Source organism: Zingiber officinale, chromosome 7B, assembly GCF_018446385.1.
Source record: "Zingiber officinale cultivar Zhangliang chromosome 7B, Zo_v1.1, whole genome shotgun sequence".
Taxonomy (NCBI): Eukaryota; Viridiplantae; Streptophyta; class Magnoliopsida; order Zingiberales; family Zingiberaceae; genus Zingiber; species Zingiber officinale.
This window is the reverse complement of record NC_055999.1, coordinates 40344221-40367144: the sequence shown is the minus strand read 5'-3', so window position 1 is coordinate 40367144 and position 22924 is coordinate 40344221. Positions and strand designations below refer to the sequence as shown.

Sequence of the window (22924 nt, the reverse complement as noted above, 5' to 3'; positions counted from 1 at the left end):
AATGGAAAAAATAATCAACACTGATCACTTTGCAATTTTAAATAGTTTATGTCAAATAATTTGAGATAAGCTAAATAATGTTACTATTGATTGCAGCGAATCTCTCTCAATAGTCTCAACTTCTTCAATAATTTCTCTCATAAATCGCATCACAAAAAAACCACATTGTTTCGCATCCGGTTGTTGAGGAGCCTATATATAGTAATTAGAGTCAAATTGTTAATGAAAATTATACACATTACAATATATGTTAAACAAAAGTACACATACCTTAACTACTTCCCACTTAACATTTTTCCTACCTTTCCTTCCCTTGGTTGAATTAAACAATTTTAAGGCCCTTCATACGTTAAGAATATTTGTTAAATAAGATTTTTATTATAATAAATATTTACTAAAAGAAATCTGAACTCACATTTCCATTACGTATTTTGAATCATCATCGCGAATGCGGCAACTTAGGGAATCCAGCAAGTAAATAGCATCCTTGTAAGGTTCAATAACACTAAGATTCCAATGGAAACTAGGCAAATACATAGGATTAGATCATAAAATTGAATAAATTATCGAAAGGAAGCAATTGAAAGTGATGTTTTACTTCTTGCTTACCCGACATTACATGGCACTAACACTAGTTGATCTGTTGATGCACTTGTCAGCTTATCTGCTAAAAGAGTTGCCCTTTGATTCAGGGTTTCAAGCTTAACTGATTTGTCTTGTGCCGTTTTTGCCAGATATGGGAGTTTGTGAGGATTCATAAATCTGAATTTCTTTGTCTTGGTATCTTTCACCATCTTTTTATACAGACACCTATCATTGCAAAGAAAAAAATATTTAGATACTAAATAATAAAATTTAGATACAAAACACTCATAATAAGTTGGAAAAAATAATGATCACTCATAACACTAAGTTATGGCTGATGATAGTAACATCCATACATGAGAACTTACTATGAACAGTCTTGCATATTAAACATACCAGAAATGTATACATGCAAATTCTTTTATTTCTTGAGGACAAGCACATTTAAGATACTTAAAAATATACAAGAAAAAAGATATGAGCAAAGTACTTCCTGTCTAGAAGAACAAATGGCAGAAGGCAAACATTAAGGGCCGGTTGAAAATGAATGAGCTATATTTATGTAAAGTGTACCACATCAATTGATATTAGTAAACCTCTCAATAGAAATGATGAACTATTAACTTAATGAGAATAACATGGTATGAGAAAATTACTAGAAGTTGAATTTTTCAAGAGTAAACTTGTTCACACAACAATATTAGTAAACTTCTTGCAGTTCAAATCAGGGATTTTCTGTCTTGCTAGATATTAGAATTTCCCAAGAAACATAAAGCAATGCAGTAATTTCCCAGCATAAGTAAAGCAATGCAGTTGCAACCGAGAAAATAATATTTAGATACTAAATAATAAAATTTAGATACAAAACAATCATGTGGATTAAAAAATAATGATCACTCATAATAAGTTGGTGAAATTGTAACAATAAACCATAATAAGTTGCTAAAATTGGGAAGCAAACATGTGATGAAAAAGTTGCTGAAATTGCTTAAATAAACTTACTTACCATATGTAGGCAACGATCAAATTTCCTGAAATTGACTCCAAATGATACAAAGAATTGATGTCCTCAAGGTCAAGAAAAAGTTCACAATCTTCATCAAACACTTCATTATCTAAGCACATTGATATACATTTTCCTCCATCTAGAGCATGCTTACTGTAACAATATAACATATGTAATGCTCTTGGGACACTTGTTGACAAAGTAGGTTTTGATTTTTTTCGTTCAAACTTCTTCCTTCTAGGCTTCTAATAATTTCAAATATAAACAAGTTAGATATAGCTAGGTTGAATAATAATAAAGTGGCAATATAATTAGAAATATAATAATAAAGTGACAATATAATTAGAAATATAATATCTCATATACCTCATCTTGCTTCACAATCTGCTGTTCAGGCCAAGCCACAACAGTTCCTATGGCATCACCAATTACTTCACATTCACTTGGAATTGGATATGGCAAAGGAGCGGATTTGTCCACTGCTTGATCAATGGAGACTCGAATGCAATTCTTGGGAAATGGAATACCATGAAGCATTTTTTCCATGCCATTGAAACAAACAATTGTACCATATGCAGCAATATTTGAGCAAGATTCCAATGTCAATGCAACTGATTGACCCTAAAATATAAAAAAAAAAACATGTTGATTATATTTAGTTTATAATGCTATAATAATAATGGATATCACTATAACTTGTATTTTATCTGTAAAACTTCGTCTTTACCCACAATCTGTACGTCATCTTCTTCAATATTCTTCTGATGAAACTTCACCGAGCAACTGCCTTTGTCATCAATTGAATTGTCCCATGCACCCCAAATCCAAATGATAGAGTTGAAGGCTTTACAGCAGTAGGAGCGGAGAACATAGATGCACTGGAGGGAGTTGATGTAGCAGCATTGGTAAACCCAAAGGAAGGTTGGGACATAGAAGATGTCGGAGTCGCAAAAGAAAAGCCAGTTGCCAAGGTGGACATGGTAGTAACAGGTGAGGACGAAGTAGTACTACCAGACGACACGGCATCGAACGAACTCGGAGCAAAGGAACTGCCACTTCCAAAGGAGAAAGGAGAGGTCGAAATGCTGGTGATGGCAGGAGAGGAGGTAGCGGTAGCAGAAGAAGAGAATAGAGGGGACGCAGAGGAGGAGGCAGGAAACGGGGATACGAAGGATGGAGCTGGAGCAGACGTCGTCGGCACAGAAAAGGCGGGGGGAGATGAGGACGTAGCAAACGAAGGCACCGAAGGTGCGGCACTAGCTGACGAAGCAAACAGTGTCTGAGCCGAGGACAAGGCCGGCGCCGGCGCCGGAGGGGAAGCGGAAGTACCAAACAACGGAGAGGCAGCAGTGGAAGACGAACCGAAGCCGAAGTTGGGAGTCGAAGCCCCCAATCCAAAACCAAAATTAGGGCTTGAGGAAGCGGAAGGTGCGGCGGATGCTGAGGGAAAAGGGATGGGTTTGGGAGAAGAGACCGCCTGCGAGGAAAAGAGACCGGGGGTAGTAGAGGCGGAGGATGGAGCAGATGGCGAGAAAAGACTAGAGGTAGTAGAGGCGGAGGATGGAGCAGATGGCGGGAAAAGACTGAAGGTAGAAGCGGCGGAAGATGGAGCAGACGTCGAGAAAAGACTGGAGGTAGAAAAGGCTGAGGATGCGGCCGATGAGGAGCCAAAGGTTGAGAGGCCGAAGAGAGATGGGGAGGAACCGGCGGAGGAAGAAGCGCCTAGGGAGAAACCAGTGGCGGAAGATGAGGCGGCGCCAGCGGCGGTGGGAGCGAAGGAGAAGGGGGAGGCGGAGGAGAGGGAGAAAGAGGAGGAAGCGGAAGAGACTGAGGGTTTGGGTCGACTTGGAGGAGTTGGGCCGGCGTGAGGAGTTTTGCGTGAGGAGTTTGGGTCGAGATTAGGGTTCAGAGGAGATCACGCGGCAAGGAGAGGAGAAGGTGCTCGTGGAGAGGAGAAGGCACTCGTGGAGAGGAGAAGGAGAGGAGAAGGCACTCGTGGAGAGGAGTGGAGAGGAGAACTCGTGGAGAGGAGTGGTGAGGAGAAGGCGCGCGCGCGTTGAGGGTTTAGAGTTTAGCAAAGCGAGGGCTGCGAATTTATTTTAAGTGAGTTTAGGGGAAACATACACAACACTTTAAAAAACGTTTTTTAAAAAAATGTTGTCTTTGACCATAAACAACAACACTAAAGACAACACTTCATTAAAAACCGTTGTCTTTAGTAAAAAGTAAATACCATAGACAACGCTTTTCACTAAAAGCGTTGTAAAACAAAGAACGACAACGTTTTTATTAAAAAGCGTTGTCTATTGGGTGTTGTTGAATGCAAAAATTCTTGTAGTGTATATGCCTGAATGCTAGCATGTTCACATGTTTTATTTATATGATTGAATTATTAAGAAAATATATTCTTCCGCTGCAATGATTTCATATGCATGTATGTATGTTCGCACTTCGCATAGCGCCGCCCTGACCATCAGTAAGGGGAAGGGCGGGCGTTACACGACAACCGTTTGGACGAGCGAGATAAGCGAAGGACATCGTTACAAGGGTATACTTTTTTTTCATGTAGATCTAAGGTAGATCTAGTGTAGACAAACATGTACATGTACAATTTTTTATTTATCTTCACACGGATCCGTGGCTAGCTTCGGGGTTTCCGCAACGAAAAAAGCGGTTTTTGCGGCTCGAATAACTAACACTTATAACTCGTACTGAGGCGAGAGTTTGGGACACCGACTTGGAAAGGTCGTTGGGCGTGAGAGCATGATCACTTAAAACTCGCACTGAGGCGAGAGTCTAGGACCCGACTTGGAAGGTTGTTGGGCGTGAGAGAATGGTCACTTATAACTTGTACTGAGGCGAGAGTCTGGGACCCAACCTGGAAGGTTGTTGGACGTGAGAGCATGCTCACTTATAAATCGCACTGGGGCGAGAGTCTAGGACCCAACCTGGAAGGTCGTTGGGCGTGAAAGCATGCTCACTTATAACTCGCACTGAGGCGAGAGTCTGGGACCCGACCTGGAAAGCCGTTGGACATGAGAGCATGCTCACTTATAACTCACACTGAGGTGAGAGTCTGGGACACTGACTTGGAAGGTCATTGGGTGTGAGAGCATGCTCACTTATAACTCGCACTGGGGCGAGAGTCTGGGACACTGACCTGGAAGGTCGTTGAGCGTGAGAGCATGCTCACTTATAACTTGCATTGAGGCGAGAGTCTAGAACACTGACCTGGAAGGTCGTTAGACGTGAGAGCATGCTCACTTATAACTCGCACTAGGGCAAGAGTCTGGGACCCGACCTAGAAGGTCGTTGAAAAGTTCTTTAGGGGCTAATCCAGGAATCGACTTTGATATTCGAGGACTGGCCTGGGGATTATCCCCAAACTTCTCGCTCTGGTGTCGCATTTTAGGTGTCCGACCAATTGTGCACTACTCGGGACATTTCTTGCAAATAGTTCACACAAACATTAATCGGATAAGTTATTTGTTTACTAAAATCTTAATGAGCGCCAAATTCAAATTCCTGCTTCTCTTTATTTTCCCTCCTCTTTCCCGAGGTGGTCTCATAACCCTGACGTATGGCTTTTCTTTGTTTTTCCCGAGGTAACTGCATGACCAACTTTCCTTCAGACGTATGCCTTCCTGCGTCGGAATGATGCCGTACAAAAATCTCTTTTCATGATTTGCTTGTCACATCCATCATTAATACCTTTTTAATACCTTTCATAGGGGAGTGACGCGTGCTCCACGAACTTTTCTCGCTACTGTGGTTGATCAGCGCCTTTTGGCACATAACCCTAGATCTGACGACTCAAATTATTATACCTTCCCTCCTTTCGATGCTTCCTAGGGGTTGGCTTTATAAACCCTAAAGGTTGTCTGCCGTCTTCTTCTCATCATTCGTGTTGCTTTCGACTCTTCCACTTCTTTTTCCTCTTCCTGCTAAGTCTTCCTTCCGTGTTTGTTTCTTGTGAACACTTCTTCTCCTCTTCATTTCCCTCAGTTCCCTCATGGCTGAAAGTAATGAGGTACTCTGGTATTCATATTATATTTCAGACTTGGATAACAGCGACATGTCCCAGATTCGCGCCAGCCTGCACCTTACTGATGATTATCAACCGCGACCTCCCCAACCGGATGAACATCCTTCTTCCCCTCCCCAAGGCTTTGTAACTTTCTTTAATGACCAACTTTTGGGAGGTCTCCTCTTTCCTCTTCATCCAATTTTCTCTTCCTTGAGTCAATATTTTAGTATTCCACTTTCACAGTTAGCTCCCAATGTTATTTGTGCTATCTCTGGCATGGTCATCCTCTGTAGGGTATACCAAGTTCCTTTAACCGCACAACTCTTCCACCACTTCTATTCTCTCAAACGATCCGAGTCTAGCGTGTTCATGGTGCAATCCAGGGTCGGGTGTAAATTCTTCCCTAATATGCCATCTTCCAAATTGGGTTGGAAGTCCCGCTTCTTCTTCATCAGACTGCCTAAGTTGGTATCCTGGCCGACCAATTGACGTTCTAGCCTTCCCTCACCTTTTGAATTACCGGAGAACAGGCATCAACCTGTCTGCCATACATCTTCAGAGAAAATAAAGGGAGTCTGCCTTCTCCTGTCTATAATATTGTGAGAAGGCTTTTTGCACTTAATTTTTTGGACTCAGCCCAATCCCTGCAGCTATAGGAGCGCCGTTTGGTAAGATATTGCTTTTCCTCTCGCTAGTGTTCGCTAACTGAGGTATTTTCTTCTTGCTTTGCAGAGGCTACTATGTTCAGGGCTTATTCGCGTGAATCAAGCAAACTGTCCAACAATGTTTTAAAGGCCATGGGCGAGGAAATCACAAGAGGCTTCACCATTCCCTCGACTACTTCCTCACATGACACAGCGGAGGATCCTTCAGAGTTCTCCACTCAACTCCTTCTGGCCGCTGCCCCTCCTGAGACTAGCCCCATAGCTCTGGAACCAATCGAGGAAGAGTAGGGTCCTTCTCCACCCCCAGATAAGCGCTTACACCTCCAGCGTAAGTGCAAAAGAGTCACGCCTTCCATTCAGTATTCTCCTGCACTTTCTCCACTCGGGCAAGCGTCCTCCAAGGTCCCCAAAGTCCGAGCGCAACTAGCAAGAGCCCCCGTCTAGGAATCTCCTCTGGAGGCCGAAGTCCCCGCACCCACACCTATCCGGGTTGTAGCTCCTGATCGGGTTAGCCCCTCTACCCGAGACCAGCCCGGGAGTTCTACGACCCCTTCCACAGCTCCTGTCGCCTCCTCCCCTTCATTTGCTCGTACCAGGGCATAACCTAGCAAGAGAAAATATGATTTCACGGCCTCCTGGAGCCTGCCCTCTGTGCTCAGGCAGGATTCGGCAGGGAGTTCAGCAAATGTAGGGGGCACTTCTCCTCTTCGCAGTCAAGTTCAACTTCATGGAGCCTTAGCCACCTCCTAGAGGTCGGCTAATGAACAGTTCTGGGGAGGCTCCCAGTGGGGAGGGCTGGATCTGGCTTCACAACATATTATAGCGGTGAGTCTTCCTTTTCCTGGCCTGATTATCAGACATTATTTCTGACTTCCCACTTCTTGCTGACCAGGCCTGCTTCGCGAGCCTTAAATTGACCCAGTTCACCGCCGAGCTGCTGAAAGAGAACGAGTCACTAAGGGCTCGGGTCCAAGAATTGGAGTTGCCCCTAACTCCCCGCGATCCACTCGATCCTCTGACTGCGGATGATCCTCTGAATTCTTATCTTCACACGGTAGGGGAGTCCATTTGATCCGCTAGGAACCTGGCTCAGGTGTCGTTCGAAAAGATAAAGGAACTACAAGCAGCCCTGAAGACCAGTGATTCAAAATTGAACTCAGAGGGGCAGCACCGTCGTTAGCTGGCTACCGAACTGGAGGAGAAAGAATCGGAGCTGGCCATTGTTTCTACAGACCTAAAGGCGCTCCGGGAGTCTAATAAAGCCTTTCAGAAAGACCTGGGAGTCATCCGAGTAGACCTGGCTGCTAGCGCTGATCGGGAAAAGGCTTTAAAGGCTAAGTGGGACATTGACCAGGCCACCATCAAGTCCCTCCAGGCGGATCTTCTCAAAGTCTAGTCGAAGGATTCTACTCTTAAGCAGGAGAATGCACTGTGTCTGACAGCTGCAAACAAAGTAAGGGTAGAGCTGGTGGAGTACAGGTCAGGCGAAAACGATCGCCTCAGAGCCTATAGAATTTCCTACGTTAAGTCTTCATCCTTCAGGAAGAAGATAGGCGATCTAATCGATCTAATGCTCTGCTACGGGTAAGTGGGTGCTGTGCGCCAGTTGTTTGAACAAGGACTTCTTCGCTCTGCCCCCTCGAATGACTTCCTGTACAGGGATCGCCTGATGCAAGAACTTCCTGTTGAAGCCTTCCCGTCCTTTATCGCTGATGACGAATTCCTGACTCTTCCTATACCCCCCCCAAGTGATATACCTCCTACAGATCCTCAGCCATGATGTAAAACGTTTAATGTGTAGATATTCCAGATCTGCTTTTGTTCGAAGTTGTTTAAACTTAGAAAATCCATCAGTCTGTTTTTATCTGACATTGCTTAAACTTAGGAAATTCCTCGGCGATTATCTATATCTTGAGAATTCTCTATTTTCTTTGTTCCCGGACCCCAGATCTATTTTGCCCATGATGGCATTCCGACTGGTGCCTCTGACCTGGGCTTCTGGTTGCTTAGTGTCCCGAGTTAGCTCCCTAACGAGGTTCGCCCCCCAAACTTTGGCAAACCAGGGCGAAGGAAAGAGAGAGAGAAAATGTGCGAAGACCTCAAATGCTTCGTACTACAGTAACGCGCTTTCCCGAGGCAACCCCATGATAACCCTCGTACATCGAGCAATCTACAGTGGCTCTATTTTCTGTGATGATCCGACGATCCCCTTTGCTTGGATATCTTAAACCGCTTTTATTGTGAGCCGTTGGATGATGGTTTGACCTTAATACCTTTATGAATGTCAGCTATAAATAGGCCTCCTCCTCTACCCCATGGAACTTTTTCGCCTGTTTTTTCCTTTTGCTCTCGCTTTCTGCTCGCTCCGTGTTCCTTTCGGCCTTTCGCTTCCTCTTGCCTCCTACTTCACCTTCTTGTCTTCTGCCTTGCCCCTGACTCCTTCCTATGGTTTTTCCTAACATCGTTTACTCTCCTGGAGTTTCTTCCTTCGTGGGTGTAGATCTAGATGATCTTCGTTTCACTTATAAAATCTTAGATGACTTTCACATCATAATTCCTATCATTCTCTACCAGGCTTACTCTCCTCCAGCGGGATACATCACCTTTTACAAGGAGCAGTTTGTCGCTGGGCTACGCTTTCCCATTCACCCTTTATTCTCGGGCGTAAGTTGATATTTTCGAATCTCACTTGGCCAACTAACCCCCAATTCCATAACACTACAAGAAAAAATAGATTTTACAACACTTAAAAGACAACGTTTTTTTTTAAAAAGCGTTATCTTTTTTTTTTAACAACGCTTTTAGTGAAAAGCGTTGTCTATCTATTTATTTTCTAACTAATAGACAACACTTTTTTAAAAACCGTTGTCTATTAGTGATTTTTGTGGGTCAAAGATAACATTTTTAAAAAAGCATGGTCTATTAACAATTTTATTAGTCTTTAAACCACCAATTGATATTTGATTAAAACTTTTAACTTACCCAATTATTTTTCCGCAACACATCCCCCCACACGCAACAAAGCCTCACGCCGAAAACAAAAAACCCTCACTCGCCGAAACCTAAATTAGCAATCTGGCCTCCTAACTCGCGATCTCCTTTCATGCAAACTCCCTTCGCCGAAACCACTGACCCTAAGCTCCGTCTCCGTCTTCGTCAACTTCTTGATCCCAGCACAAGCGCAGGAGGAGGAGAACCAATGTTTCCGCCCCCTTCCTCATTCGTCTCCATCCTTGCCCATCTTTGGGTACAAGTAAGTGATTGAGTGCAAAGCTGCCTCCTTGGTAGGTTTCAGGATCGGCTCCCCCTTTGGCTGTGCAAGTTTTTTTTTAGGGCAAGAGGGAGGTGTACATGAGAGTAGAAGATCATGGAGTTCTGGTCGGAGTTCTAGGTGAATAGTTGGGGGGCATCAACGGCATGGTCAGGGTCACCTTCAGTTATCCACTCGACACGCTCCGTATTCGACTGCAACAGCCACCGCCGACTCTCGCTTCCTCAAATTCCTTCGCCCTTGTCCGATGATCCATCTCGGGCATCGACCTCCTTCGTAGAATCGTCGCTCGGGAGGGCCTCACTATGCTTTACCGCGGCATGGTCGCGCTGCTCACCTTCGTTTCAGGTACCTTTCCTCCCCTTTCTCTGATTAGCTTCAAGGGAACTAGATCGAATGAAGTTCAGATCCAAGTAAGCAGTCCCTTCTCTTAGCTTCAAAACATTGAAAGCTAAGAGTTGAGTTGGTTCAAATGGATTAGCATTGGCATTGCTATCGACAGCAGCATAATTGATACATTTTGATCAGACGTTGTAGGAGTTAATGGAGTGTGGGTGATGATGGGTTTGACAAGGTAATGCTCAAAAGGCTGATTTTGTCTTGTTCTTTGGTGAAAGTGTTAACTGAAGTTGGAGGATCAGGAAGTGCTGGAGCATTACTGGCTGAAGGAGGTGATGATGCCTCCATGCTTCCTGCTATGGAGGAAGCTGTAACATCAGTTCCATTTCGAGAGCCCAAATGATCACTGGTTGCAACGGAGCTGCTTCTAGAATTTGGTGGATTGACTTTGGAGTTCCTGCACAAGCACAGACAAGTTTTTAACCAGTCTTTTTTCTTTCTTTCTAAATATGGTAGATTAGCTACCTAAAACTAACCTGTGAGCTGACTGAGCATAATCATCGTCTTCATCTTCCTCTTCCTCATCATACTGACTAGCAGATTGAGGCACAATTAGAGTTCTTGGAAGGGATTCAGAGACTTCAGGTTTTGTAGGTTGAGGTGCCATAGGGTCCCTTTCGATCAACTCAGATGCACTAGCTTGCAGAGGTGAACCAGAAGCAATAGCATCGTTCTTTGCAAGTACAATTTGCAAGTCATCATTCAATTCAAGGCCTTGACCTAACAACTCCTCATCACTGTGAACATGGCCGAGTACAATTTAGATAGTTTGGGCATAAAATTCTGCTAGAAGATGAAATGAGACAAAGGAAGTCAACATATGAAAAAGGAAAAAAGGATCAAGTTCCACAATTGTCAGAAGATGATATGAGAAGTGCGAGGTTTGTTAAGTCATTGCAAATGATGAGGATTAACAATGTCAAGAAGTTACAGAATAAGGAACAATGATCAAAGTTGTCCAGAGAAGCTAAGAGAATAGTTTATTTGGATTTTTTTATGTGGTCCATGAGAGTTTGCGTTTGCCAAAAGGATGGGATTTTTTTTTAACTCTGGTACTTACTTCTAACTCAAGGATTTTCCATGTGTGTGGAACTGTCTTAAAGGTTTACGATTTATTTACAGGTTCTGGGAATTAAGAGGAAGATGTTTGCTAAGAAGCGCTAAGTCGAGAAGGCTTTAATGAAGAAGACATAAGCTTCCTATACATCTCTCTAGTTTCTGAGTTCTTACTGATGTATCCATGTTGTTGTTATTGTCTTTCCAATTTATAATCAGTTCATAATCGTGTGGTGCGGTCGAAATAATAGGCCAGTTTTAGTGGTTAGAGACAATGAAGTTTTTTGTTTTGAGCTTAGTTTCTTGAAACAAATTCATAGTTGTATTTAATGCTCAACTATATAAAATTGTAAGCAATAGAACTAATTCTTTTTTTAGGCCAAAACAACAAAGAAGATTGTGTTGACACTTCAATGCCAGAGCTGTAAGCATTATTCACGTCATCCAATAAAAGTTTGTACTGACATTCTACCTCTCTATCCTTTGTAATTTTTCCACCTATAGCCAATATCTATTTTGTTCTCTTAGAGATGCAAGCACTTTGAGATTGGAGAAGACAAAAAGGGCAAGGGAACTTCTCTCTTCTCGTTTGTTTTTTTCTTCCAAATTCTAGGTGATGTTATGTTCTTATTTTCATTGAATATGATAGTCATTGATGTTATGAGAACTTGATTTATTTCATTTATCTACATTTCTGTGATTACAGGAGCAGCAACTACATGCTATGTGGCACTGCATCCGAACCTCAGGAGTGTGACTGGAAAGTACTTCGACGAAGAACTATCAAGAAGGCTTTGGTATTTAAGCGAGAAGATGGTTAAAGCCAATGAGTAAAGAGAATTCAAGTTAAGAGGATAAGTAGCATCTATCAAGATCCTTTAAGTTTATGTAATAAGATGTAGTTGATAGGACTAGTTTTGAGTATCTTCTAATTAAAATTTCTTTGTATGCGAGTAATTATGTTTGTTATAGAAGTGTAAGGATGATAATTTATATATTTATCTCAGTTGTTTATTTAATAATATGTTGTTGATTGAAGTACGTAGATTAGTTTTCATTTATCTTTTATTTGTCTTTGGTATTAAAAGATAATAGTTTAAAACTTCTTGTATTTTGCTTAAAAAAATAACGCTTTTTTATGCATTGTGAAACTGTTGTCTTTGCTAAAAAAGACAACGCTTTTTTATGTGATGTCTTTAAAAAAGACAACGCTTTTTAAGTGTTGTCTTTAACAAAGACAACGCTTTTTATGCGTTGTCTTTGCAAAAAATGACAACGCTTTTAAAGCGTTGCAAAAGCGTTGTCTTTGCTACAAACGACAACGCTTTTAAAGCGTTGTCTTTGAGCAGACTTTTAACAACAGTGCTTTTAACAAAGCTTTTTCAGCCACATAGACAACGCTTTAAAAGAGTTGTCTATTAGCTTTTTTCTTGTAGTGTAAGAATCCTATGTGGGTTTGTGGTCCTGTGTAAAGTTTGCGAACTCTCCTGGTCTGCCCGCCTATTCCATTATTTCTTCACTCCTCGCCAGCACGGTGAGGGCTTATTTTGCTTCCAGGCCCGTACCCGGACCACCTTCTTTTGTCCTATTCCCTCATCCGAACCTACTTGGAAGGATAAATACTTTTTCCTTAAGTTTCCTTCCGCTGTGGAGTGGCCTACTCGCTGGCAGCGAATCCTCCTTGTGACACCCTACGTGGGGGACTTCAGCACTGATCCCCTCTTCACAGAAGCTCTGGCTAAGTTGAAATGCTGGAGGTTGAACTTAATGAGACTACTATCTAAGGAGGTGCTGTCTTTCTTCAGGCTGAGCCGCATCTCCTCTTCCGAGCTGCCTCATTCCTTGGGTGAGTCTTGCCTGCCCTTGAATTACTCCACTCTATTTTTTAATGTGGTTATAATTTTACTTTCCCCTTGCAGCCAACACCCTACTCCGTGCATCAGACGTCCAGCCTCTCCCCTTTAGCGACCAAGAAATAATACGGAGAAGCAGAATCATATTGGAAAGGAGACCTCTCCCACATTCTGCCCCTTCCCGGTTTGGAGCACCTACTGCTACTATTCCTCGGTCAGCTCCTCAATGAACTCCTCTATCTGCTCCCCCAACAGTTCCTGAACCTTCTGTCCGACTGACCCCCCGACCTCCTTCAGGGTCAATGGGCATTCCCCCTGCCAGCCCTTCTTTCCGAGCGGCTTCCTGGGCAGCCTTGCAGGCGTGTCTCGCTGTCGATCCTACCAGTAGAACTGCTACATCACCTTCGTCTTGGCGATCTCGACCTTCCCCTGAAGATTCGGACTCGAACGACCAGCCCTTGGTTCATAGATTTCGCTGAAGGTATACTGGACCCAGTGTTGACGGTCCGTCCGCCGAACCAGTCATCAGATCTTCCATTCCACCTCCAGCCTTGCACGTCCAAGATACCCCTGTACCTACTAACAGTCCTCCTAAGACCACCGCGGATCCCCCTTCCACACATTCCTGGGGGCAAGCTCCAACTTCTGAGAGGGAGAACCTCACAGCCTTTCCTCCAACGCCCCGATGTCTTCTACTCCCGATGTGCCTCTCAGAGCTTCCTCCCGACCTGCTTCTTCCTCTTTGCCTGTCAATGCTCCTTCAAGAGTACAAGGCGATGCGACGGGTCCATCAACTAATCCCCTGCCTGACGAATCACATCCGGGGCCATCTCACTCGACCCCTCTTACTCCTCCCGAATCGGCGGCAGTAGATTCAGAGCCATAGGGCCCCTATTATCACCAGTATTGTTCCACCAAACCTTCTGAGCAAGGGCTAAGGCACCAACAGGATGCTCCCACTAGCCACCTTATACTAAGGGGTCAGCTAGCTACCTGTTGGGAGGAAAGCATTCAGCAAATGGAGAGTCTGTCTGTACCTGCTCTGATGGATAGGTTCTTTGAGTTATATGTCCAGGTGAGCTTAACCCATTCGTGCAACAAAACCCCTTCCGCTATTCTCAAACACTTTACTTTTTTGGCTCAGGCTCATGCTGAATCTATGGTGATGAATCAAACGCTTCATCTCTATTGCCACCGTAATAAGGTGTTATCAGATAAAGTAGCTGAGCTGGAATTGCAACTAAATGATCCTGCAGTGGCTGACCACACACAAAGGGCTGAAATAGTGGCCTTGAAGAGGGCCAACGCTCAACATCAACAATCTATGTGGGCAATTAACCAAGAGCTCCAGGGCCTTCGTGAGGAGAAAAGCCAGGCCGTGAGTCTCCAAAAACAGACCGTGGATCAATTGAATAAGGAGTTGCAATCCAAGGAGGCCCTATTACAAGAGCAGGGCAAAACTCTGGAATCTCAAGCAGCCGAATTGCGTGCTGCACAGACTAAACTAGATCAAGCCCGCTCTACTGCTTCTGGAGTCACCACAGCTTTGGAAATATATAGGGGGGCGAAAGTGAACGCTGCAGGTTGAGTTGGGAAGCCTACCTCCATTCTCGGGAATTTGGGGTCCAGGTTGGGGACCGCCTCGTGACCTCCATAGCTTATGGTGCAGTAGGGCCCATGCGACAACTATATGAACAAGGATATTTTAGGTCTGCTCCTCTTGAAGACTTCCTAGATCATCACCGTATTTTGGATGAAATACCCGACGAAGTCTTTTTTGCCTTTAAGTAATTTGTATTTGTACACTGTATAAACCTAACTACTTCCTACTTAATGTTCTATCTTACTTCTTGCTTTCTGTGTATGAGTCCAAAAATGGGTTTGATGATTTACAAAGGACGCAACAATCTTGACCAGGCAAACATTCTTACTGGCCGGTCGGGTAAGTACTCCCGACCTGGCTTATCCTACCTTCCACAGACCTACACTTATCGAGCCCAAGCTTTTCAGAAAATAAAGTTATCTATGTGCGGTAAGGGCGAAGATAATTAGCGCTCCAGGGCCGGTCTAGATTCCTACCTCGGTCGTCCTGTAGGTAGTACGCACCTGATGCCAACTTTTTAATAACTTTATAGGGTTCATCCCATTGGGGTGCCAACTTGGCCACGCCCCCCACAGGTTTCACTCGCTTCCAGACCAGGTCCCCTTCTCCGAAGAAACCAGGAACCGCCCTCCTATCATAACTCTGCTTCATCCATTGTCGATAGGCTTCTAGCCTGGCCGCCGTCCGCTCATGGATTTCACTAATGAGATCTAGCTCTGTAAGTCTCCGTTCGACATTCTCTTCTTTGTACAACATCCTTCTAGTGGAAGGCACCCCGATCTCTATAGGCACCACCACTTCATTGTCGTAAACTAGATGAAATGGAGTGAGGCCTGTGCTCTCCAGAGGCATTGTACGATAGGTCCAGAGAATACTTTAAAATTCTTCTACCCAATCTCCTCCTGTTGGTTAGTCCTAGGAAGATCGTACCGGTTCCATTGTATAAAAATTTTGTATAAGTATTGAACCTTTCCTAAACAACCTATTGTGTTCTTTAGAAGTTAAATTAGGAATCGTAAATGGAACTTAACATTATTGATTCCAAATTTAACTTATCTGTTCTTAATGGTTTAGATTTGGATCGCAAGCGGAACTTAACACTATTGATCCAAATCAACCTATGTTATAAATTTAATTAAATATTAATTTCCAAAATTGGCTTCCAGGACTGCATGGCGAGGCACATGACCTTCTTGGGTATGAGAGCATCCACCACCGCCTAGACAAAGCCTTTTAAGGAAAGCTAATATTTAATTTCCTTATATAACTCTAGGTTTAACCAAAAGAAACAATCAAATCACAAATTCGAAAAATAAAAAAAACACAACTTCGAAACAAATCCAAAAAACTAGAATCTAATGCCTCTTGTGTTTGGAATTTATACAAAGAAAAATAACTATCATGATGCGGAAGAAAATTACTAGTTGTACCTTCTCTTTGTATACTAATAACCTCGAGATCTTCTGCCATATTCCTCGCCTCGCATTGGACGTTGTGTGGGCAACAATCCTCCAAGATGAACACCACCTAAAGAACTTCTCCTCCTTCTCTAAGTTTCGGCCACCACCACCACCAAGGAGCAAAAGAGAGCAAAGGGAAAAGAGAGGGAGAGAGGGCCGGCCACAAGAGGATCACTAACAAGAGAATAAGAATTGATATGTCATGAGGCCTCTCCTCCCCTTCTTTTATATTACTTGCCCAAGGCAAATAAGGAAAGACTTTTTACAAAAAATTAAAATCTTCCTCTTGTTTTTCCTTTTCCCCTTTTATTTTTCCTTTTCTTTCCTCTTGATTGAATCAATCATCAATCATAGATTGGATGATGATTTAATTTGGTCGGCCCCTTGCTTGGGCACCAAGCAAGGGTGGCCGACCCCTTAAAAAGGAAGGAAATAATTTTTATAAAATTTTTTAAAAGAAGAAATCCTCTCATAAAATTTTACAAGCTCTCTTAAAAAAGGAAAGTTTTAAAAATTAAAACCAAGTTTTAAAATTTAAAACTTCTCTTCTAAAATTTCCTTTTTTTAACATGGTTACAAATTTAGAAAATTTTAATTTTAAAACTTTTCTTCCTTTTTTCTAAAAACCATGAGGACGGTTAAAAAAAGAAAGTTTTAAAACTTTTAAATTTTCTTTTAAACCATGTGGCCTAATTCAAATAAGGAAAGTTTTATATTTTAAGAACTCTCTTTTAAAACTTGTAGTTTTCTACAAAGAGAAGATTTTAATAATTCAAAACACCTCTCCTAATTTGACATATTATGGTCGGCCCCTCTTTGCTTGGACACCAAGAAAAGGGCCGACCCCTTTGTGAAGGAGATTGGCCGACCCCTTTGGCTTGGTCACCAAGCCATTGGCCGACCTCTTCTTGGACACCAAGAAGGGCTTTATATGGGTGGACTTGAGGCTTTAATGAGGCTACGACAGGGACCTAGAGGAGAAATTGGTTTTGTCCTTCCGATGAACTTGAGTATCCCGTGTTCGCCCTGAACACACAACTCAAGTTCATCAATAATAACTCATTCCACTAGAGAGTTATTATTGCACTACCGCACCAATCCCAAATTACATTATGGGCTCCTTCATATATGAGTGTGTTAGTCTCCATGTGTTTATGATAACGAATGCCCACTAATTAAGTAAGTTACTGGTAACTCACTTAATTAATATCTAGCTCCAAGGGTAGTACCACTCAACTTCATTGTCATGTTGGACTAAGTCCACCTGCAGAGTTTAACATGACAATCCTTATGAGCTCCTCTTGGGGACATTCTCAACCTAGATAACTAAGACACAGATTCCTTCTATAATCAACAACACACACTATAAGTAATATCGTTTCCCAACTTATCGGGCCTATTGATTTATCGAACTAAATTTCACCCTTTGATAAGTTAAAGAAATAAATACCAAATATATGTGCTTGTTATTATATTAGGATTAAGAGTACACACTTCCATAATAACTAAGGTCTAGTTATTTTATTAAGTCAGTATAAAAAGAACTTATCTAAAATGGTCCTACTCAATACACTTAGAGTGTACTAGTGTAATTTATTAGTCAAGATAAACTAATACCTAATTACACTACAACTATTCCAATGGTTTGTTCCTTTCCACCTTAGTCGTGAGCAACTGTTTATAATTTTTAAAGAACTGATAACATGATCTTTTGTGTGTGACACCACACACCATGTTATCTATAATATAAATTAATTGAACAACTACACTTAACAAATAAATATAGACATTTGACCAATGTGATTCTTTTATTTCAAAAATAAATATTTACAAAAGCTAGGCTTTTAGTATACACTCTAATAATCTCCCACTTATACTAAAAGACTAAGCTACCATATCTGCTGCCATACATCTGATTCTCATCCCCTCCACATGCCGATCAAAAGCTTTCGCCGGAAGGGCCTTAGTGAAAGGATCTGCTAGGTTATCTGCTTATGCAATCTTGGCGGCGACAACTTCTCCTCGCTTGACGATGTCTCGTATCAGGTGGTACTTGCGCTCTATATGTTTACTCGCCTTATGAGCTCGTGGTTCCTTCGAGTTTGCAACTGCACTGCTATTATCACAATAAATTATGATGATTTTGGGCAAACCAGGAATCATATCCAAGTCCATTAGGAAGTTCCTGAGCCATACAGCTTCTTTGGCTGCCTCAGAGGCTGCCATATACTCAGCTTCCATAGTTGAGTCTGAAACGTATTTCTGCTTGACACTCCTCCATGCAATGGCTCAACCTCCTAAAGTAAACACATAGCCTAATGTAGACTTACTATTGTCCCTATCTGATTGGAAATCTGAATCCGTGTAACCCACAGGGAGCAAATCGTCTGCTTGGTAAACTAGCATATAATCTCTAGTCCTTCTTAGATACTTCAATATATGTTTTACAGTAGTCCAATGTCCTTGTCCAGGGTTACTCTGATATCTGCTAACCATGCCCACGGTAAAATAGATATCAGGTCTCGTACACAACATTGCATACATTAGGCTTCCCACAACCGAAGCATAAAGAACTGCCTTCATGTCCTCTATCTCTTTTGATGTCTTTGGAGACATCTCTTTAGATAAAGCTACTCCATGCCTAAAAGGTAAGAAACATTTCTTGGAGTTCTGCATGCTAAAATGTGCAAGGATTGTATCTATATATGAAGCTTAAGATAGGCACAACATCCTTTTCTTGCGATCCCATATGACTTTGATCCTAAAAATGTGTGCACATTCTCCTAAGTCCATCATATCAAATTGTTTGGATAACCATACCCTTATGTCCGATAACACTTTGACATTGTTGCCAATTAATAAAATATCATCTACGTATAGTACAAGAAATACCACCACATTTCCGTTACACTTCTTGTATACACAAGACTCATCCGGACACTTAATAAATCCATATGACTGGATTACTTCGTTAAACCGGATGTTCCAAGATCTTGAAGCTTGCTTCAGTCCATAAATGGATCGATTCAGCTTGCACACTAGATGCTCTTTGCCTTTTTCAATGAACCCCTCTGGTTGCTTCATATGGATGTTTTCTTCAATACTTCCATTAAGGAAAGCTGTCTAGACATCCATTTGCCAAATCTCATAATCCATATGAGCAATGGATAAGAGTATCCAGATAGACTTTAGCATAGCTACCAGTGAAAAAGTCTCCTCATAATCGATTCTCTCTTTCTGAGTATACCCTTTCGCAACAAGCCTTGCCTTGAAGGTTTCTACCTTCCCATCTATCCATCTTTTCCTTTTGTAGATCCACTTGCATCAAATGACTTTTACACCATCTAGTGGTTCTACAAGCTCCCAGACCTTATTAGAATACATAGACTTTATTTCCGAATTCATTACCTTTTGCCAAGATACTGCATCTATATCTTGGAGTGCTTCGTCATATGTTCAGGGATCAGGTTCATGTTTACCCGGGATCAAGTCCGAAGACTCTCCCAAAAACATGAGTCTCTCAGGTTGCCTCACAACCCTCCCACTACGACGAAACACTGTCTGTGGTTGTGTATCATGTGTGACACGTGTTGTAGTCTCTTGTGGTACTTCATCTTGTACTGTTGGTACTGAAGTAGATGTGTCCAGCTCTCTTATTTATTCTCGAACAATTTTACATTTTGGCTTGTGGTCCATTATATAGTCTTCTTCTAAAAACTGGGCATTGGTGCTAACAATGACCTTCTGTTCTTTAGGACTATAAAATAAACCACCTTTCGTTTCTTTAGGATAACCCACAAACACGCGAACTTCTATACGAGATTCTAACTTATCAGTATCTACTTTCAGCACATGTGCTGGACTACCCCAATCCAAATATGTCTTAGACTGTACTTTTGCCCATTCCACAATTCTGTGGGAGTAGAAGGTACTGATTTAGAAGGTACTAAGTTCAGAATGTGCGTTGCTGTTTCCAAAGCGTATCCCCAAAATGAACTTGGTAATTCTGAATAACTCACCATTGATCTAACCATCTCCATAAGAGTCCTATTCCTTCATTCTGCCACACCATTCTGTTGGAGTGTACCAGGTGCAGACAACTGGGATTGAATCCTTACCTCTGATAAGTAATTCCTAAACTCTCCCAAGAGGTATTTGCCACCACGATCAGACCGTAGTGTTTTGATACTTTTACCAAGACATTTCTCCACATCAACCTTATACTCTTTTAACTTATCAAAGCACTCAGACTTGGGATGCATCAAGCAAATGTATCCGTATCTCGAATAATCGTCTATAAAACAGACAAAGTATTTAAAATCACCTCTTACCTGGATAGACATAGGACCACACAAATAAGAATGAACCCGTTCTAACACATCTTTGGCTCTATACCCCTTGGCCTTAAAAGGTCTCTTGGTCATTTTTCCTTCCAAGTAAGATTCACAAGTTGGAAAGTTTTCCAATTCTAATGTACCCAAGAGTCCATCGGCTAGAAGCCTTTGAATCCTACTTAAGTTAATATGACCAAGCCTTAGATGTCAAAGATATGTTTGATTCATTTCCGAAAGTTCTTTTCTCTTATTAGAGTTAGAAGATGTGTTATTAATTTCCATTTGTTGCTTTATGGGAGAAATTGGATTTAATGTATATAAATTGCCAACCAATGCACCAGAATAGATAATAACTCTATTTCTCTTTATAACTACATTGTTACTGAAAGAAATAGAATATACATCCAAATACAGTTTAGAAACTGAAATTAAATTCATTCTAAAATTGGGTACATAAAGACAATTTCTTAAAACCAAACTTCTATTCCTATCAAAAGATAAGTAGACGTCTCTCACTACAACAGCTGTCACCTTAGTAGCATTGCCTATGTAGACGGTTATCTCTCCTTCAAATAGTCGTCGGGTTTCCTGGAACCCCTACAAAGAGTTGCAGACATGATCAGTGGTTCCCGTATCTACACACCAGGTGCTAGTAGATAACACCGCTAAGCATGTTTCAACTACTAGAGAATGAGATATACCTTTATTGTTCTGATTCCTACGAGGACAACCCGCCTTCCAATGTCCTGACTGCTTACAGATGAAGCACTTGCCCTTCCGCTTCTTCATTCCAGCTTTTTGTCCTGTACCCTGAGGTTTATATACCTTCTTTACTGAAAAGACCTGTTTCTTCTTCTTTTTCCTTTCGACTTAGAAGTAGAACTATTTTCAACATAGTGAATCTGAGAACTGTGATGAAATATACCTTCTGCTGCCTATAGTTCTGTCAGAAGTTTCGCCAACGTATACTCCCTTTTATTCATGTTATAGTTCAGGCGAAACTGCTCAAAACTTCTAGGTAGCGTTTGGAGAATTATATTGACCTAGGTTTCCCCATCGATTTCACCTCCAAGGACTTATATTTCGTTCAGATAAGCCATCATTTTGAGGATATGATCCCTTACGGGTGTCCCCTCTGACATGGTGGCTGTCATTAACTTTCTCATTACCTCTTGCCTAGTAGTCCGACTCTGGTGCCCAAAGAGTTCTTTGAGATTGTTCATTATATCATAAGCAGTTGGTAAATCTTGATACTGATGTTGCAATACATTTGACATTGAAGCCAAAATGTAATACCGCGCCATCTCATATGCTTTTACCCATTTCTTATGACACTCAATCTCCTCTGGGGTAGAATCACCATTAGGTGTATCTGGACATACCTCTGACAGTACAAACTTATAACTTTTAGCAGTTAAGACAATATCCAAGTTTCTTTTCCAATCTATATAGTTGGGACCAGTAAGTCTATTCTCTTTCAGAATAATGGCTAGTTGGTTGAAAGTCATCCTAAGAATCACAAAATAAACTTTGGTCAAGACTCTAAATTTAGAATAATATTGATTTCTCAAACAATATTATTTTAAATTAATCAACACCTCAAATCACCGTGAATTTTGCATGCCACGATAGTGTGGACGTATACAAAATCAAACATTTGTAAGAGGAGGTTTTACCCATTAATTTTATTCTTGTCAACCTAACTTTATGACAAATAAAATTAATAGTTGATTTTTCTTCGGTCACACAAATAATAGCAGTGACTCCGATGGGGAGGATACTATTAGACGTGCCTAAGTGTATACCATTACTTGACACTTAGTCCATTAATAAGATTGTGCCCCTTCCGATGGGGAAGATCACACGCTCTTAATTAATTTTCTATAGTCATCCAAAATGGAAGTTTGATCTAGTGATCCGCAAACAAACTCATCTGATATGGAGGAAGGCACTCAGAGCCAACGCGCAAGTTTGTTTGCATCACTTACAAACCAGTAATGGAGACTGTGGAATTTATTTAAAAAAATCCCTCTCCCACTTAGTTATTTAAGGTGAGGAATTTTAACCTATGCAAGCATACATCATATGCACACACAGACATCACAGTAAATAAAAGTAATAAATTTGAAAATTAATTTTCCAACTATTATTGCCTTTTCCATCACTGTCCTCCGTGTGCTCCAACCCTAGTTGCTGCCCTCTTTAGCCACCGCCATCGGGTTCAGTCGTTGCATCTATCTTGCTTCTTATTCCACTGCGCCTCTGGTTCTCTAATAGCACCACGCCTCACAAGGATACAATCCGCGACAAAAATAGAATTTTATATATATCGATTCTATATTCCACAAAGGAATGTACATGTATTCTAGATCGAACAAAAAAGTAAAATTCTAAAACTAATACAACTCCTGCTGTATTTAATACATACAATCATGCACACACAAAATAATGCCCTTGACATGTCCAAGGGTCCAATCACAGACAATATCTATATGACATAATAGTTGGAGACTGCAACCACAAAGTTAGCACATCCTACTATTATCCTGCCTAAATTATGTATGACATGTGCATAATCTATTTGAAAACCAAAACACACAGAGGCAAACCCTAGCTCTAATACCAATTGTTGGTTGGTCCTAAGAAGATCGTACCGGTTCCACTG

At 41.7% G+C, this 22924-nt stretch overlaps 2 protein-coding genes across 2 annotated transcripts; both read left to right on the top strand.

Moving 5' to 3' along the window:
* The first annotated feature begins 3045 nt into the window (after positions 1-3045).
* Positions 3046-6571, top strand: LOC122004309 (brain acid soluble protein 1-like). The gene is made up of 2 exons (XM_042559218.1): positions 3046-3424; positions 6351-6571. Exons 1-2 carry the CDS (start codon positions 3046-3048, stop codon positions 6569-6571), a joined length of 600 nt encoding a protein of 199 aa, XP_042415152.1.
* A 2769-nt stretch (positions 6572-9340) lies between these two features.
* LOC122003708 lies at positions 9341-12031 on the top strand. The gene is made up of 4 exons (XM_042558769.1): positions 9341-9536; positions 11388-11462; positions 11538-11622; positions 11716-12031. The coding sequence occupies exons 1-4, from the start codon at positions 9387-9389 to the stop codon at positions 11841-11843; spliced, it is 438 nt and encodes a 145-aa protein (XP_042414703.1). The 5' UTR covers positions 9341-9386; the 3' UTR covers positions 11844-12031.
* The last annotated feature ends 10893 nt before the right edge of the window (positions 12032-22924 follow it).